Source organism: Meles meles, chromosome 13, assembly GCF_922984935.1.
Source record: "Meles meles chromosome 13, mMelMel3.1 paternal haplotype, whole genome shotgun sequence".
Taxonomy (NCBI): domain Eukaryota; kingdom Metazoa; phylum Chordata; class Mammalia; order Carnivora; family Mustelidae; genus Meles; species Meles meles.
The window spans coordinates 86,154,351-86,173,556 of NC_060078.1; the positions used below are offsets into that span (position 1 = coordinate 86,154,351).

Here is a 19,206-nt window from a genome sequence, read left to right on the forward strand (position 1 = left end):
AGCCGCTCCACGAGCGGCCGTAACGATCACTCATATTTTACCTTTTTCACTTGAATGCTTGCAAAATGCAGGCCAAGTTTTAAAATGAACTACCATCAGTCTTTAAAAAACTAGAATCCCTTCCTTTATTTCCTCAGCTCGGGGCGGCGCCGGGGCCCTGCGATGTGGTGATCCCCAGGGGCGGGGGACCGAGGCGGCAGGCAGGCCGGCAGGTGCGAGCCCTGGTGGTCCGCAGAGCTGTCCTCCACTGTGCACCGCAGGGCCCCCCCAAAAGCTCCCGTCTCCTTAGAAACTAGGACATAACTACGATTCAAGATCCGTCTTTCTCCGAACGCTTCCTTCTTCCACCTGAGCTCTGACATTTAACGGAGCGGCTGCATCAGCGTGCAAGCCCGCGGACAGGAGGACAGGAGGACAGGAGGACAGAGCAGACAGGAGGACAGGGGGGCAGAGAGGACAGGAAGACAGGAGGACAGAGGACAGAGCAGACAGGAGGACAGGAGGAAATGACTCTGCCGGCGCTCCAGCCGCGGCCATAGACCCTCAGGTGGTGGTCCATGCTGCCAGCACAGGGCAGGGACACAGCATCTCCAGGCCCTGCCCCCACTCTGCCTTCCCTCCTGTCTATGTCACCCCTGACTCAGGAGCAGGAGTGTGACAAACACCGGCAGAGGCAGAGATGGTGTGAATGACAGAACCCGTCGTGCGGGACGGAGATGGGCCCTCGGGGCCCTCGGGGAAACGCTGAAGGTAGCAGAGGGAAGGAGCACAGCCTGGGGCCCGGTGCAGGCTGGGGGAGAACAAGAAGACACAGCCCCACCACACGGGACCTACAGGCCAGGGAAGGGGACAGAGAGAGGCCCGCGGCCTGCGCGGTCCCACAAAAGAGGACAGCAAGGACCGGCTTCACGTGTGCCCGCCACGCTCTGGAGGGAGGAGCCCGATTCCCGACGGGCGCAGACCAGCTCGTGGGGTTCTTCAAATACAGGGTCCTACTCAAACGTTAAACCAGGCTGAAGGCATATAATTAAGTGTCACTCTCCCAGCGGGTCTTCTTTCCCGCGATATGCCTCCCTCCTTCTGGGTCCTTCTGCTGCTGGACCGCTGACGCTCCCCGGTGAGCTGATCCGCACAGCAGCACAGGTTTCCACACCTCGCTACGGGGAGTTCTCGAATCTGAACCGGGGCTTCTCGGCAGAAGCACTAACATCTAGAGCCACACGATTCCTCATCGTGGGGGCCGTCCCGGGCCTTGTGGGGTGTGTGGCTGTCTCCCCGGCCTCTGCCCGCCAGATCCCAGTAGAGCCCCCAACTTGTGGCAACCAAAACAGTGCCTTCCGCCGTCCCAGCCAACTGCCCCGGGTGAGAAGCAGAGAGCTGCTCCCCACAGGGTCTCGGAGCTCCGCGGGCTCTCGGGACCGAGCAGGGGCATAAATAAAGGAGTCTAGTCCTTCACCACATTTGTGAATTCTCTGAATAAAAACAAGATTGTTCACCCGCAGATAAATTATAATTCACGTGCTTTTGTAAAATCAGTTTCAATACGGAGCACACTTCCCAGACAGGTGGTTTTTCCTGGTCTGTGAAATCGGCTTCGCGGGGACACGGCTCTGTCTCAGCCCCGCCCAGCCCTCGCCCCACCCCCGTCCCCTCAGGTGCCTGTCTTGCGGGGTGGCAGGAATTCCCCAGCATCGAGAACACTCATCGCCCTCGCAACTCCTTGACCTCAATGGGTCTCATTCTACGGAGCCACTGACCGCGGCTCACACAAACTCTGAGGGACAGACCGTCGGCTCCGGCTCCTCTGAGCCACGGTTCTCAGAAAGTTCTCAAGGAAATTCTGGAAATGGCTCATCACAGGCATGGCCAGTCTCTCCCAGATGTGTTCTGCCGATGTCCAGCGGACACTGCCAGGGAGAGACCGCACGGTGGCCGGATCTCCCCAAGGACCCACTTAGCAGGGACATTCCGGGTTGGACCACAGACGCTGCTGATGGCCGACGTGGGTACAGAGCTCGGACGGAGGCTGCCCCCAGCCTGGGGTCGTGTGTCTGGACCAGGCACCGCCCTCCTCCTGTATTTCAATTGCCACCGGGTCCCTCTGCCGCAGTGCTCAGTTTTCGAAACAACACCATAAGGGCCATTCTAGAAGCTGCCCCTGGAGTACCCCCTTCCTTCTTCCCGGTGGCACATTACTGTGGTTGCCAACAAGACCGATCACGCTTACACCCTCGTCCTCTAACTGAACGTACATTACCGCAAATTTGATTATGGCACCTTATAAACTGCCAACACAGAGACACCTAATTATTATGTCACTTTATAAATCATACGAGGCATGGAAAGTGAAGCCACCCCTGGGGTACGTGGGTTTGGGTTCCCTCTAAGATTAATTTCCTCAGAAAACAGTAAGTCATCCTTAATAAGTGCCAATGGACTGATGGATTTTAACGGAAATCTTGACGCAGCTGTAAATTATGTTGCACACGAGAGATTATTCATGTGTTTTATTCATTTCCCCATCACACCCTAAATGCATGTTCACTAACAGCTTGAGATAGAAATAAGATTTTGTTCTTGAGAATGCAATGTTCTACTGGCCAACTCATTTATCAAGCCAATAGAGAAATACAGACGCCCAAGACCGCATCTGATTTTCCAGAACAATGTCAGCAAACCCAAACAGGAAAAGGACAAAACTGCATTATTCCTCTTTCTCCCGTGAACTTGGATGTGTACGCACGTGTCTCGCAATCTGGTGATGTTTCCTGTTACCGATAACCCAGTGATTGAGGACATCAGCGGCAACATTAGAATTCCAGCATCTGATTAATACTAGAACCCACGGAACTTCCATCCAGGTCTCTGGCATCAGAAGCAAACCTAACACTCAAGCGGCGGCTCCAGCTCTCCGGGTCCGAGCACCTACCGAAGGCTCGTTCCACGTCCACATTGCCCTTGCGACACTTAAGGGAAGGGCCTAAGCTCACGTTCATGGGCGGCTTGGACATATGGCGTGTGGTCACCATTAACGGACACACACCGACAGCTGTGGACACACACACGGACAGCAGAGTTGCACCCAGTGCAGGACCGAAGGCCCTCCCTCTCTCTGCCGAGCCCCAAACACGCATTACGGCGCCACTCGGGCTCCAAAGTGTCTGCCAGCCCCACGTCCATCCTGGAGGCTTCCCAGAAGAGCACATGCGTGCGTTAAGGAAGCCGAGGACCTCTCTGGCCACCCACGCCCCTCACCGTCAGCCACGTGTCTGGGGCTTCCTGAGCCCCAAGACCGCATCTGAACGAGCCAGCTAGCAAGCCCGGGGGTGGGGGGTGACTTAGTGAGTCCCAGCATTGCACTTCTTTGTGTTCTACTAACTTAGACACTCAGCCCTTTCCTGGCTGCCTTTGCTGCCTTCCGAGCTCCACATAGGGAGACCACACACCTCTGGGTATGACTCTCACTGACTACATTACTCCCCCTAAAAACTTAGCAAAGGGAAGCCTTGCTTCTCTGAATAGAAACTTCAAACTTGGTTTCACGGCAGAAAACCCCATTCCGACTTAGCAAGACCTTCTTCAGTGGGGTTGAGGAGCGTGAAAAGGAGCAGAACCTGGGTAACCCCCACGGCACGTCCCTCCCAGGGAGCCCCTTGGCACATGAATCCAGGCACAAAGCCACAGTCAGACCGGCTCCTGCCTTGCTCCCCACACGGTGAGCTCTGAACCAGCTCCAGGCTTTGAGAGCCCACGCTCTGTGCTTACCGGAGAAGGGGGTGGTCCTCAGGGGTATCTTGATGGGTGCCAAGGTCAGGAAGTGGCAGGGCTGCACGCTGGAGGGGGATGGGCCCCCAAGTCCCTCTGGGTCCACGGACACCATGGCAGCCGTGGCGGTGATGGCGATGCCGGGGGTGCTGCCAACGGGCTTCAGGCTGTTGTGACGGCCACCTGCGGAGAGGGACAGGGAGGTCAGCACGGGAATGGCCGGTGTCCGCCGGGGAGGCACCGTTCCACGATGCAGCACACCCTCACCAGACAACAAGGGCAGCACGAACCCATTTCTTGGAAACCCATGCCGTGTGCCAATATCCCGGAAATACACAGGCTGAGTTCTCAATCTGTCCAAACGCTGACTGTGCAGAGCACGTGCACACCGCTATGTGACGTGCGGTGAGTCACAAGGCTTAGTTAGCAGGGGACACACGTGCCTTAGCCCCTGGCTGCGGGGGACACGTGGTATCTGTGTAACCAGGGACGGTGGTGACTAGCAGGCCGTTCCTCGGAGCAGCGAGGGAGGGGGAGGGCAAGACAGGAGCGCAGAAAGGTGGGAGGTGGGCTCAGAGGAGAAGGCAGCCTGGGTCGGGGCGGAGAGCATTCTCCAGAGTCCAGGAGGCTCAGCTGATCCCTGAGGTCACGGCTGCCACCTGCCTGGTCCCTGCAGGGAGAACCACGATGCCACACAGCCTGGGCAACCCCTCGTGAGGAGCCAGGCCCCAAGCCTGCAGTTCAACAGGTCTTTCCTGGCAGAACTGGAAACACTTGAAACTTTGCTTCTGTCTCTGCCTTTTCTGTAAAGTTGTTATTTAAAAGGACTCTTCGGTCCCTAAATAATTGCAGTTTCTAAGAAATAGTCTATAACTACCAGCTCACACGGATGGTGCAAGCTCTGGAAAGCAATCTGGAAATGTGTTTTAAAAATGTTAATATAGTTTACAACTTTTGATCTAAAGTTTCCCTTCCTAGAATTCGCCCACATGCCCAATGCCTTCAGATAAAGGTTTGTGGCAAGAGACTAGAAAAGGCAGCAAAGGGCAGATGCTCGCGCTAACTCTGGTCCGTCCAGCCAGCGAGGCGCTGGGCAGCCAGTAGAACCACACAAGGAAGAACACCCAGTGCCACAGGCGACAGCTCACGCTGTGTTCAGAAAATAAAGCAAATTACAAAATCATTTCTATTTCTACACCACGTAGCCATTCAGTCAACGATGCTTTATTTGGTTGACTAGATGCCCACCATGTTCCAGCTGAGGGACAGAGCAGTGACCTGAGCAGACGGAAGGCCTGCCTCCGGGGACCACACCTCCCAAGGGGGGAAGACACAGGGCATAGACTTCCCTTCATCTGCTTTGTGTTATAGGTTGATGGGCACAATGCAGAAAAGGAAAGCAAGGAAGAAAAAGGACTGGGAATTGGTAGGTGGGCTTCACCTTTTTTTTGTTTGTTTGTTTATTTGACACACACAGAGGGAGAGATCACAATTAGAGCAGCAGACAGAGAGGGGGAAGCAGGCTCCCTGTGGAGCAGAGAGCCGGATGCGGGGCTCGATCCCAGGACCCTGAGACCATGACCTGAGCCAAAGGCAGCGGCTTAACCCACTGAGCCACCCAGGCGCCCCAGGTGGGCTTCACCTTTACATGGGGTTGTCAGGAAGGTCTGCCCTGGGAGGAGAAGTCACAGCCGACAGCCCACAGGAGGCAAGAGTGGGAGAGCTGGCCAGGGAGGGTGGGGAAGTGCAAAGGGCCTGAGGCAGGCGCCAGCCCAGTGTGTTCCAGAAGCCGCCAGGAGATCGGGGAGGTGCAGCGGAGGGGCAGGGATGAGGGAGTGTGCGTGTGGGGAAAGGCAGATGACTGTGCCTTGCAGGCACACAGAGGCACGCAGCTGCCAGGACGGGGTGGGGTGCAGGGTCGGGGAGGCTCTGCCGTAGTCTCAAGTAGCACCCTGCTTGCTTTGGACAGGAAGGGGGCCCGCTGGGTCCTGGCTACGCTCAGCCAGATCCTATCAGTCTGTCTTTGCTTGTCTTTCCACGGTATTCAAATTCCCTTTGATGGGCATATACAATTTTAAAAATGTAACTTAATTTTCATAGAGTCAGTTCAAGTGTACAGAAAAGTGGAGCAGAAGTACAGAGAGCTGGAACGGGCTCTGCCACACGCCTACCCCCCACCCGAATGCCACCAAGCTTACAGCCCCGCATGGGTTCCAGCGGAGAACCTCTTAGGACTGATGAGCCGGCACTGATACACTGTTGCCACCAAAGCCACGGGCAGGCGGACAGCCGTGTTTGCGGTTGTGTTGTGCATTTCCGATCTTTGCCAAAGCCAGACGGTCACGCATTCCATCACAGAACAGAACAGAGAATACAGAAGAGCATCGTGTCCTGAAATCCTGTGTCCTGCCTGTTCGTCCGCGCCCCCACAGCCCCACAACCACAGACCTTTTCATTGTCTCTACAGTTTGCCCGTTGCCGGGATGTCGTATAATTGGAATCAGACATCATGTGGACTTTCCAGACTGGCATCTTCCACTGAGCAATGTGTGACTGAAGTCTCTGTCTTTTCATGGCAAGAGGGGTCCTTTCCTTTTATCGCTGAATAATATTCCTTCATCTGGAGGGACCACAGCTCACTGATGCACTCAGCTGCTGAAGGACATCCTGGTTGCTTCCAAGTTTTTGCAATTATGAATAAAACAGCTACAAACATGTGCGTGCATGTTTTTGTTTGGACGCGAGTTCTCTATTTGGGTAAATACCGAGGAATGTGCCTGCCGGATCATATGGTGAGACAACGTGTAGCTTTGTAAGAAAGCGCAGACTGTCTCTCCACGTGGCTGTACTGCGCTGTAGCCCAGCAGCCGGGAACGAGTGCTCCTGCCACTCCTCGTCTTGCCAGCATTTGGGGTCAGCGTTCGGAGTCTGGCCGCTCTGACAGGTGTGTAGGGGCCCGTCCTTGTTGCCACATACACATTTGTGGTCAGAAAAAGAGCCCCACTGCCCTAAATACATTATCTTACTTGATAATAAAAACCTATTATAGAAAACTCATAGAATGGAGTGAACTGGTGCGTACAAATGTCCCTGCGGACCCCCCCCCCCCCGCCCCCGCCAAACACGGCTCATCTTTTGTCATGCAGCAAACCCCCGTTTCCTGGGGGCACGGTGTGGCTGCCCTGGTGTCCCCATCAGCCTGCAGGAACAGCTCTTTTGGGGAGATGTTACGAAAGAAGCACTTCCCTGGTCATTAAATGGCTTACCCAGCCCAATTATTAACCGGAGCCCGGCATTCCAGGCAGTTCAGCTGCCACACAAATTTGCCGCATTCACTACAATCCCCGCCGTAACAGGTGCGGCCTCCTAGTATAAATAAACATGATGTGAACAACGGTTTGCAAAAACATTCGTTTCTGCATTTGTTGCTCTGGGACAGACGTTCAGGGTCAAAGCAGTGTGAGTATTTTGGGGTGTGCCTCTGTCAGTTTCATGAGGTAATTTTGTGAAAGCCAACACACCATGAGAGCCCTCTACAATTTCTTATTAAGCCCGGCTTCTCTCCCTCAGGATCCACACATTCATACGATCTCTCCGAGGGTGTGTTCACTGGGGTGCGGCCATCAGTCTGCGCTGTTTAGAGACAGACCCACTGGGGAGAAACACCGCCACGTTCCATGACCTCCGTGACATGCTGCCTGTTGTGTTGGTCTAATAGCCCCGACCTACTGTTCAAACTGAAGATGACCTTTTAGAAACGAATGACAAAGTCATTACTGGTGTTTTAAAAGAAGCAGAAGCCAAGGCAAGCACGTTTCATAGACGGATGTATAGGGACATGTTTATTATCATGCGATTTTGTTGTCAAAAATAACATGTCACTTGCTGATTTCAACTCTACTCTGAAGCTGTAATCACAACACAGTGCGGGACTGGTACTGAAACAGACAAACCGGGCCACGGAACAGAATCAAGAGCCCAGATATAAATGCAACCATATATGGCCAAGTAATGCTTCACACGGGAGCTGAGACCACTCACGGAGAAAAGTCAGTCTCAAGCGGCACTGGGATAACCGGACCCTCGTCTAACACCACTCACAGACATTAACTCAAAATGGATTAAAGACTGAAACGTAAGACCTGAAACCATGATGCTAGGAGAAGACCTGGGAACAAAGCTCCCTGACGTGGGTCATGGTGATGACTTTTTTTTTGAAATTATACTACAGCATAAACAACGAGAACAAAACTGACAAGTGGGACCATATCCGACCAAAGAGCTTCTGCACAATGAAGGAAACCATCAACAAGCTGAAAGGAAACCTGCAGAATGGGAGAAATGGACGTTTGCACACCATATATCCCATATAGGGTTAATATCCAAAATACATAAAGAACGCCCACAGCTCAAGAGCAAAAAACCACAAATAATCCCACCTAAAAATGGACAAGGAACCTCAGTAGAAGTTTCTCCACAGAAGATGTGGGAAAGACCGACAGGTGGGTAAACCGGGGGTCCTCTCCACTCCTCATTAGGGAAATGCAAGTCAAAACCTAGATGAGGGGTCGCCCCACACCTGTGAGAAGCGCCGTCACCCCAAAGATGAGGCGACAGATGCTGGCGAGGATGGGGAGGGAACGGAGCCCTCGTGGGCGGCTAGGACGGGTGCAGCCGCAATGCGCAGCTCAGAAGACCCACCAAAACATTAACTACAGGCAGAACATGTGGCCCAGCAATTCCACTCCTGGGAATACATCCGCAGGGAATGAAAACACTAACTCAAGAGTCTACACTCACAGGCACACAGTGTAGTCACAACAACCAAGTTGTGGAGACCACCAAGTCCCTCGATGGATAAACGGATGAAGAATGTGTGTGTGAACATGGGGACGGCTGTCAGTTCTGGAGCTCGGGGAGTCGTACTGTCTCTGACAACACGGGCAGGCTCCGAAGGCATTATTCTAAGTGAGGTCGGTCAGACAGAGAAAGAAAAACGGCACGTGATTTCTCCAATATGTGGAATCTTAAAAGAAAAAAAAATACAATAAAAACAAACCCCCGAACTCATAGAAAGAGATCAGCCCTGTGGCTGCCAGAGGCAGAGGGGCTGTGAGGAGGGAGAGGTGGGGAAAGGGGAGGAAGGCATCATGGGGAATACACCCAGGTGTGAAGACGGTGCTGAGAAGGTCACTCACAGCAGGACACCTGTGGCAGACGCTGCGCAGGGATGCAGAGGAACGTGGTTAAGAGAAAAAATCCTGAGTGCTCCCATCACACCAAGAAAAACATTTTTTCCTTCTTTCTTTACTCCGTATCATCTCTGTACGAGTAGATGGATGCCAGCCAGACCGACCGTAGAGCCTGTTTCAGAAGGGACGTAAACCCAGCCAACGTGCCGTCCACCTTATGCTTATGCAGTAACGAACGTCGGTTACTGCTCAATAAAACCCGGAAAAAATAATGAGTCAGCTGCAAAGGAAAACAGATAAGTATACCTTATCTACCTACTAAGAAAAAAAAAAAAAAGCCTGGAAAGATAGTTTTTAACCTGCTCAAATTCATTTGGTTACATACAAAAAGGCAACGCTCCCCTGTTAGTTCACAAAACCAACTGAACATGGGTAAAGTCGGGACGTTCCTGAACAGCCACAAAATGAGGCTCCTAAATGTTGGGCGAGGTGGAAGGTGTCCTGGTCTTCTTGCGGCAAGGTTTCCACCAAGATCCAGGTCACAGTGGGGGTCCTGTGCTGACATCCCAACCCGGAGCCCGATGGGGGAGCAGAAGCTCACACCCAGGCCCCCGCACACGGAGAGCGCACATGAGCCCCGACGCACCTGACCGGAATGCCCTTCGGGGGCCGTACTACAGATGAGCACACGGTAATAAAATTCGGGGATCCCAGCTTGGGAAGGAAGCTGTTGGCTACCTCGAGCGTCCCTCTCTGTTTCCTTCCCCACACACCTTGGCCAGGCATTTCCCCAGCTACCTGCCAAACTGCGCCCAGCTTGGGACTGGAGACGACATGAAAGGAGACACCCGTGCAAACAGAGAAGCACTGCCCGTGGACGCCAGCCAGCAGGTGCACAGAGCGGGAGAGAGCCCGGGGACACCATCTGCTCCCCCGAGGGGTGGCTCTGGAGCCAAGTCTTGCAAGACGAGCAGGCACTCAATAAATTGTGTCGACTGGTAATAATTATCATAGCTCGCTCCCCCCCAAGGACTGCAGAGAATCCCTTAGCTGAGTAAATAAGCAGTGAGATAAGAGGTCCAGCCAAAAAAACCTGCTAAGCCAGCTAAGTGATAAGCCAGGAATGGTGTCCCATAAGGATCACTTATAAAAAATCAATGTTTTAAGCAAAACCATAACTAACTGTGAGCTTCCCCTGAAGACCAGATGACGAGAGAGTGCGGGCCGGCAGCTGGGGAGCCTTGCCCCGGGCTGTGTCTTACAACGGCTCCCATCGTCTACCTCCTTGCAAGAGAGCTCTGTTTGCATGTTTTATTCTGAGCGATCCCTCCAGCAGCCCTGGGAAGAGGAGCGTCTACTGTCTTCTGCGGCCGGAGACAGTGGGGCTCAGTGCGGCTTCCTGCACTTCACAAAGGCCCTGGAGCATCTAGGGTCAGGTGCGTCTGACTTGAACCCCCCACAAGGCTGGCGCTGGGCGCCCCACTGTCCGGACGCATGCTGCCTCCCGTCTGAGACACCGGGTGGATGGCCGCGGCTGGAGGCCCTCCTCCTCTGCTGGCCGAGCCCATAGGAGGCCTGTGTCCTGGCCCCCACGCTGGCCTGTTTCACCTCCACGGCCTCGGTGGCCCCGGAGGGTGGGCAGGCTCTGGCGGTGGGCTGTGCTCAGGCGCACACGCCTATCGGACCCTTCCAGAGCCAGCAGCTGGAGTTTGCTTTTCTCGGGATTCAACGAGGAAACAGTAGGAAGGCCTGTGGCCACGGGGACGAGGACAGCGGGACAGTCAGGGACTCTGGAAGCACCCAGCATTGGTGCAGGCTCCAGCTTTGGACGGCGCTGTCTGTCCTAGCTCCAGGGTCTCCTGCCCCCACTCCAGCAATGCTCTCCGCCTGGAGGACGCCCTCAGCCACTGCGGAGGACAGGCGGTGCTGCAGGGGACGCAGCCCGGGCCTCTGGCCTCTGGCCCCCCCCCGCAGAGGGACACTCAGCCTCCCAGGGCTGCTCTGGCGTCAAGGCATCACCAAACCCCACGCTGGGGATTCGAACCAGCAGCAGGTTGTGGAGCAGATATGGGCATCTTTTCGGAAGGCCGTGCTCGCCGCGTCTGTGTGGGAGCACGCCTCCCGGGAGTCGAAGACCCACAGGTGTCCAGGACAGCAGCGGGCGACGCGTGAGCCCCAGGATGGCGGCGGGGGACGCCTGAGCCCCAGGACGGCGGCGGGGGATGCGTGAGCCCCAGGACGGCGGCGGGGGATGCGTGAGCCCCAGGACGGCCAGCAGGGCTTCTGCAGGGAAGGAAACCCCCGCTGATGAACGCCAGCTGCCCCCTTCTCCGTGCTGAGGCACATACTCAAAAAATAAACAATCATTAGTTTATTATGTCTACTTAGCAAATGATTTCAGCTCCGGTGGAAATCCTTCAGGCGATATATCTACCAACTGGTAATTATTTCTGCAAAACTGACTATTTGGTCAGAGCAGTGACTTCAGGCACGCGGTGCGTGAGGGTGACATTCTCGGAGGCGAGTCTGGGGTCTGCGGTGGGCAGGCAGGAGGGCCGCGGGGCTTGGCGTCTGCAGTCCAGGTCCCGGCTCCCTTCCTGGTCCCAAGAGCCCCAACACTCAGGTCCCAGCAGCGAGGACGTCCTTTCAGCAAGTCGGTGACAGGCCTTGCATCTTCATGTGCTGAGCTTTTCCCGAGAGCGACGTCAGAGCCGGTGGCATTTTTCTCCTTGTACGGACACTTAGCAGCTGTGGTGACTGTGGAAATGACCGAGTGTCCATCCACAGCCCTAGACACTCCCCCCTTCTGGATTGTCATCTTGTGTAACGCTGGGTGGACTCAGGGTCTTGGGGTCGAGCCCACAGTTGTGGGTGCAGCCCATGACGACCCGACGGGGCTGCTCGGAGCCCTGCACCCTGTGACTGACGATCCCTCCAGGTCACTGACCCCGGACCGTCAGATGCAAGGTGGCCACACTTCCTGGTTCTTGGCCCAGAAGGGGCCTCCAGCCAGGATTAACTCAGCTCCTTCTCCTCACAGCCATGGGGACCCTCAGGAGCTCCCCCCAGGGAGCTGAAGAATGAAAGGTATAGCTTTGACGTGTGTGTCTCTAGCGGGGACAGCTGACGATGGGAGCTCAGAAAGGTCACTGGATCCCGCAAGGACAACATGGGTGAGTGCCGCACCCCCAGCAGGATGGAAGCCCAAATACCTTGTCACAGAGTCACCTTCTGGGGACGGCCTGCACGGGATGGGCTCTCCCTGCCTCTGCGCTGTGGACCGTCTGAGATGAGGACGCAGGAGGTATTCAACGCTAAGACGGTGGCAAATTCACATTGCTCTGTGCACCAGCTTAGAAATACTGATCTGTTTTATTTTTATGATTTCATGTAACTTGGTACACAATCATTTGAATATTCATTTTGTTAAAACTAGAGATTAATTATACTACCCCAAAGAACAATTGCCGCTAATACGGGATAATCTAAATGTCCCGACGGCTGTAATAAACCGAGGTGGGGAGGGGAAGGGCAGACAGAGCAGGGCAGCGATCTTCTTCATTAAGAAACAATGGACAATGGGCAGACTGACAGCAGCTTCCACTGAGCGCCCGGAGCCCGGCCTTCTGCTCTAGGCCAGCACCTTCCACGGCAGCCGCTCCCTCTCTGGAATCCCAGCGCCACCATGGGAAGGGGCGGCACGTTTGGCAGACTAGGCTTGGGGGGTGCCTGAGGTGGGAAGCAGATGGGGACAGCCGGCCAAGCGGAGCCCAAGGGCTGGCTCGGCATTGTCCTTGACTCCGCTAGACTCACTTTCCATCAGAACATCCAAGACCTGCCCACCAGCACCACACACACTTAGAAACTCCTGGGGGCGGGACTGTACCCAGAGGACATGTCCAGATATTGTGTATGCAGTTGGTGCTTAACAGATGCACGCCAGGCGAGTGGCTCCTAGACAACACTCACCTTCTGAAGGACTCATTCCAGAGCTGGCTGAGTGGGTTCCATGGGTCCACAAGGACTTCTGAGTTCACTCCTGAGTGGGGCTTGCTCCTGGGCGCATCTCGAGACGCCTGCCCCACAGTTCCCCTCTCCCCGAGTGGGCACGGGTCCCTAAAGGGAGTGCCTTTCTCTCTGCAATGCGGTGCCCCAGGGAAAGATTACCATTTGCCTTAAAATAAAGGTATTTACACTCCCAACAGGAAGCTTGAGGTTCTGCTGACCTTGATGCAGGACAGAAGCTTATTTGTTGGCACCACAACAGAAGTTGTGTGGAGGGCTCCTTAACGCGTTCACAAAACTCCGCTGTTTATCATAGCGCAGCTGTTTTCAAGCCCCCTCGTTCTGCTTGTCGCACACGTGACTTACACTCGCCTCTTACCTGACTCATAACACCCCGGCAGTAATGAAGCGCAGGAAATTACTCTCTGCCCGCATCTCTCTCTTCGGAGACACATTTAGACAGCGATGCCGTCAACCAGCTGACAATTTTTAGGACTTCTCCTGCTTTGCCGCGCCTGTCTTCATTGTGAAATTAAGATGACTGAATGCCGCATAATGGAGACACCGAATACGCCTTTCCCTTCACCACCTGCAGGAGTGGTTCTGTCCCCTCACCTCCCCAGGTAACCGCACGCGTCTGTGCCCTCGCAAGAGGGTGCAGGACGGTGGGTGGGGGTTCACGGATGACGTCACGGTCACCACATCTGCACTGAGGGCCTTCTTCCTTGGTACCCAAGTGCTTCTCCCCAAAACAGCCTCCCGGACCACCGTTCTTAATGGGACAGCTGTCCCTGATGATGACGCACCGTCCTTGAGAGTAAATTTTAAGACAGAAATTTTCAGAAAAAACGTTCTCACCATGGGGAGCTGCTGCTCAAAGATGCTCCACCGAACCCGCGTGGGTGATGGCAAAACACGGTGCCCTTGTCCGTCCTTGGGGAACGGCTGCCCTCTGTGTGGCCAGAGTCTGGGTGTTGGGAAACAAGGATAATGACAGCCCTGCCCACGTGGGACCGGCTGGCCCGCAGGCTCCCCACCGGTTGATCACCGAGGACAAAGGGACTTAAAAGCAGCAGGCCCCCTACAGAGATCGGGAAAGAAACAAAGGGGCTTCGGACCATTTCTGAGGCCCGGCTTCTGAATCCTGAGGACTGTCTGGGGCGAAGCGAGCCTGCCCAGAGCCTCAACAAGCCTACCACGTGCGGCGGCGGGGGTGGGGTGGGGGGAGGTGCAGCTACGTGGCCATGAGGGTAGCTGGGCCTCCGCACACAAGACGGCAGCTCTCTGCCTCCCACCAGCGAGGCCGGTGTCCCCCGCAGCCAAGTGCACGCACACGTGCATGCCGTGCCCACTTGCCGAGCACCTCCCCCAGGCAGCCCCCGGGCGACGCGCAAGCCTAGAATGGGGGGTCGGCCGCCCGCAGGTAAAGGGATGAATGTGCGGCCACACAGGCAAGAGTGTGCAGAGAAGGACACAGAGGCAGGGGTGCGCTTTTAGGAACGGGCAGGTAGGCTAGCCCTGCGGTCACCTCCCAGCAGAGACCTTAGGGGAGCAGGGAGTGAGCTCGGTAGATTTCTGGAGGAACGGTGACCCAGGAAGAGGGAACAGCAAGTGCAAAGGCCACAGCCAGCTGCTTGGGATGTGACAGGAGCTGGAGGGTCAGGAGCTCCTCAGGTGGGGAGAGTGACAGGGGCAGGGGCCACCCTGAGCTTTGGTTTTCATTCCCCCTGCGAGAGCTTTGGTCACTCACCAAGGCTCCCGAAAGGCAGGGCCGAGAAGCTCTGCAGGCGGTCCGGGGAGGGGCCTAGAGAGACAGGCTGCTCCCGAGGTAGCTGCAGCAGCCCAGGCCTCCATGAGGGCCTCTGACCCCACAGTTGGGAGCCCGGGGTGGTGGGAAGGGCCTGAACTCGCAGTGCCTGTGCAGTTGGCTGTCTGTGAGGCAAGCCGCCTCCTCTGGGCAGCACCTCCCCCGGACAGCGTCTGAGCCTCACAGGCCGGTGGCCCCCACCCTCCACGTCTTCACACCTGAACCGCTGGGGTCTTCTCCGCGCTGGAAACCGACGCCGCTAGCTCCGCGAGTGTCCTGAGCAGCTTTCTGAAGGCTCGGGCTGCTTCGGTCTTGCCGGCGGACGGCAGGGCAAGCATGGGGCCCCAGTCACCCCGATGCTTTCCTGTCGCTCCCTCATGACTGCCCCCCAGCCTGCCCTGCCAGGACACCTGCCCGGGAAAACCTGGTTCCCGTGACAGCCAGGAGCCCGGGCCTGGCGGCTGCAGCAACCCTCTTCTGGAAGCCCATTCTACCTCGCTGCAGGACCTAGTGCCCCATGCGACAGGGACACGGTGACCCCTCCCCCGAGCCTGTGTGAGGACTCGGTGAGTAACCCTCCTGCACGGGGAAGCCCTTATACAGGGCCTGCACGCTGTGCCTGCTCCAGTAGAAAGTGGTCATTATCCTTGGAGCTTTCAGGCAGGGAAGACATGTGCTGACTTCCCAAAGGGACAGAGGAGGGAGGGAGGAAGGGGGAAGGCAGCGGCCGGCGGGTAAGTAGGAGCTGAAGATACTTGGTGAAATACACAGTCCCCATAACCGCCAATCCTGCAGTAAGTCCCAGGCATCAAGGGTCCCTGACTTCTTACCCCCGAAAGCATTCCCAGAAGGGGGACAAAGAATTCAGGACCCTCAGCATCAAAGGCAGAGTGCAGAGGCCCTGGAGGAAGTGACATTTACTGAGACAGGGGCAAGTCACACATTTATGGTGCCCATGGTCTCCTCAGCCTGGCATCCATGAAAATGCCCAATGATGGAGATGGAAAATCAAGATGGACCCAGGAGGAAAACAGGCCAGTGTCCCCAGGAGGACAGTCACCCTTCAACAGGCCCACCTCCACTTCTGGAGTCCCAAAATCATCTGAAGGGATGGAAAATGGGTGAGTTCAGAGCTTTAGTGGGTTTCAGATGGTCCACGAGTCTGAACCCACTTCTGGCCTCTCCCTCCGCCTTTCATAGCGCTGGTCAGGTCACACCCTCAAGCGGTGTGTCCTATTCCCACTGGGAATTCCCACTGGGAATCCCTTGGTGAGAGTTTCTCCCGTGTAAGAGCCAGCCTGTGTCCTCAGATGTTAAGCCACACGTGGCATCTGTGTCTGCACAAGACCACACACCTGTCCTCTCTATGGTTACAATGTGGGGAATCAGCCACCAGTTTGTCTGGGTGTCCCTGGAGAAGCACCTGTGACAGGGAGAGGACAGGCGGTGGCGAGCCTGGCCACCCAAGGCAGCGAGTCAGGCTACCCTGAGCCTTAACTTGTTCCTTTCCCCAACATCAAGGAAAGAGCTTTGCCACCCGGAATCCAAGCGAACCCTGGGGTCCTGCCCTTCCTCGTCCATCTGCACACTCAGCCGGCCACAAGTCCGTCTATGAAACTTGTTGTGTGATCGGTAAGAGCTGCTTCACTCTCATCCAAGCCTGCTTCAGCGTCTCTACACCTCTTTCCCATGATCTCAACAGCAAAAACCTACAGCCAACAGTCACTAACCATCTTCGAAGCTTCTCTTGCAAATCATAAAACTCCATTTTCTGCATTCCAAATTGCATTTGATCTTCCTTCTACTGAATCAGGAGGCATTTTGGGGTGTCCCTTATGAGCAAGGTCTTGCAGAAATGGATCTGAAGGATGCCCTACGTTCCCCCACACTGCAGAAGGAAATGTGCTATGCAGGCTTGTCTCTCCAACATGAAGAATGAATGCAAATAGGCTAATTAGACCAGAAGAGATTCAAGGTTCATTTCCAATTAAAAAAATCCACTGTACTGAAGATAATGTTACCTGAAATGAATACTTATTTTCCTTAAATGAGTGAATAATGTATTGTTTAGGTAAAAGGCGTTTATATTAATGTAGCGAGGAGCCAGGATTTTGCAACTTCCTAAATAAAACTCAGGACCACCAGGTCATTATCACAAGAAGAAACAAGGACTGGTCACTGGAGAACACTCAGATATTTATTCTTTCCAAAGGCAAATCTGACTTGAAGCTCTTGAGGCTTCACCTCCAGGGAGCTCATTCACACAAACTCTCTCAAGCCCCCGTCCTCAATTCTTAGTAGCTTTTGGTCTGCTTTTCCTTGAAAAGAAAACCAGGTTAGCATTAATCTCATGGTCCAAAACACATGGTCTGCCCCTTCTCAGCAACTTCAGTATCTAAAAGTAAACATTGTCCAAGACAAATGAAAACCCACGCTTCTGCAAAGCCACTTGGAAAGAACTGACCCAGCCCCCGTCGCCTGGAGTGCACGGAAGAGCTAGATACTCAGGTCTAAACGCTTGAAAGTTTCTCGGAATTCTAACGAAATCACATTGACATGAATTCAACAGATTTAACAATGACCGCAGGGGATTTTAGAAACAAGCATCAATTCTAGGATTCCTGGGGCAGTTTTCCTGTTGTTTGTTTTAATTTGCAGCGTCGGTACTACCTGGTAAGCAGAAGGGAACTGAGTTTTCATTACAGAAACCAGTGAAAATATGCTTGGGTGTCATACCAGAAAGACTGGGTCTCCCTACCTGAAAAGTTTCCACCAAGGGTATTTTAATCTATGCATACAAAAAGTGACACACTAAAATGTCAACAAAATCAGCTAGAATGTGAGACCTACAGAAGCCGACCTTTTAACCTGTGTGGTTTACCCTCTACCCCCAGAGCATGGTAGGCAGCAGGTGCTTAGTGTCCTCATGGTATTGATCCTTGTCTAATATTGCCAAGCACTCGTTGGAGGCAAGACACATTGCCAGGCCCTAGAGACCCAGCAGTAAACAAAACAGGGTTTTTGCTCTCGAAGAACTCATTTCGCACCTTCATGATGCTAAAACTGAATGTTCAAAGGAAGAAAATTATGGTCGGGCAAGCTGAATAGTTTAACTTTTATCAAAAACATTGTTTCTCATAAGTTCATTCCTTATAACTCTTGAACCTAGCTTTTTTAAATCTTTTTTTTTATATTTTATTTTATTTATTTGTCAGAGAGAAGGAGAGAGAGAGCACACAGGCAGGCAGAGAGGCAGGCAGAGGTGGAGAGAGAAGCAGGCTCCCTGCCGAGCAAGGAGGCCATGCAGGACTCGATCCCAGGACCCTGGGACCATGACCCGAGCTGAAGGCAGCGGCTTAACCCACTGAGCCACCCAGGCGTCCCTTGAACCTAGCTTTTGATTGAAAAACAGTGCTGGTGATTTTGTACTTCAAGAGAAACCTATGACACTCTGCCTGGCTATCCAACCACGAGGGTATACCTAATGTGAGAAAAAAAAATGTACTCTATTGGAGGAATAGATATTACACAATTACAGATGGAAGTGGATATGGGCCACTGAGTTGGCTGGTCTTCTCAATCAGAGAGTTTGAGCTGACTTATATCCCCAACAGTGTGATGAGTTAGTATTATAACTAAAGGACTCTCCTGTTTCTGGAAAGGACAGTCCTGATAAACTCCACTTTGGGATGCTTTCCTAAAGCTGCCAATAGTAGAAGTGCTCTCCAAAGATTTCATCTCTTCTCACTACCAGGAAGAATTTGGCCTCAGGTCTACAGTGGCAGACGGGAAGGGTAGGATACCACGGGGCATTCTTGGAGGCTGGCTTGTGGTTAGATGGGATGGTGGAGTCTAGGAGTTTAGAATTGGGCAGGAGTTGTATATTCATGGGGGATTGGTCTCATCCTGGGTTAGTGGCACCCCTTATTTCTGCAGAAGTAAGTATAAAACCGCTTTAGGGGCACCTGGGTGGTTCAGTGGGTTAAGCCTCTGCCTTCGGCTCAGGTCCTGGTATCAGGGTCCTGGGATCGAGACCCACATCAGGCTCTCTGTGCAGCGGGGAACCTACTTCCCCCTCTCTCTCTGCCTGCCTCTCTGCCTACTAGTGATCTCTGTCTGTCAAATAAATAAATAAAATCTTTAAAAAAAAAACCTCTTTAGAGGAAAGCACAACAAAGGCAGGACCACTGCCATTCTACTTATGATAATAAAGTCATAATGTCATGATTAAAGTACATCAAGTCAAAGGAGAAGCAAATCGCCATGGGTGACGCCCATCAAAAATAACAAGCAACAAATCTGGATCCTCAAAGACCAGCAATATTGGAATTTCATATACAGAATATAAAATAAGTGTGTACCATGTTCTCAAGAGGATCAAGGATGAAGACACTGTATGCAATGAAGCAGATTTTTAAAAAGAAGCCAATGGGATTT

The 19,206-nt window shown here is 53.9% G+C and overlaps 1 protein-coding gene across 1 annotated transcript in view; it reads right to left on the minus strand.

The window, feature by feature from the left end:
* TCERG1L (transcription elongation regulator 1 like) overlaps positions 1 to 19,206 on the minus strand; it is a 172,398-nt gene that overhangs the window by 123,501 nt on the left and 29,691 nt on the right. The window contains exon 4 of the mRNA XM_046027910.1: positions 3,766 to 3,948. Coding sequence (XP_045883866.1) covers positions 3,766 to 3,948 — 183 coding nt within the window. The remainder of the gene's footprint in view (positions 1 to 3,765; positions 3,949 to 19,206) is intronic.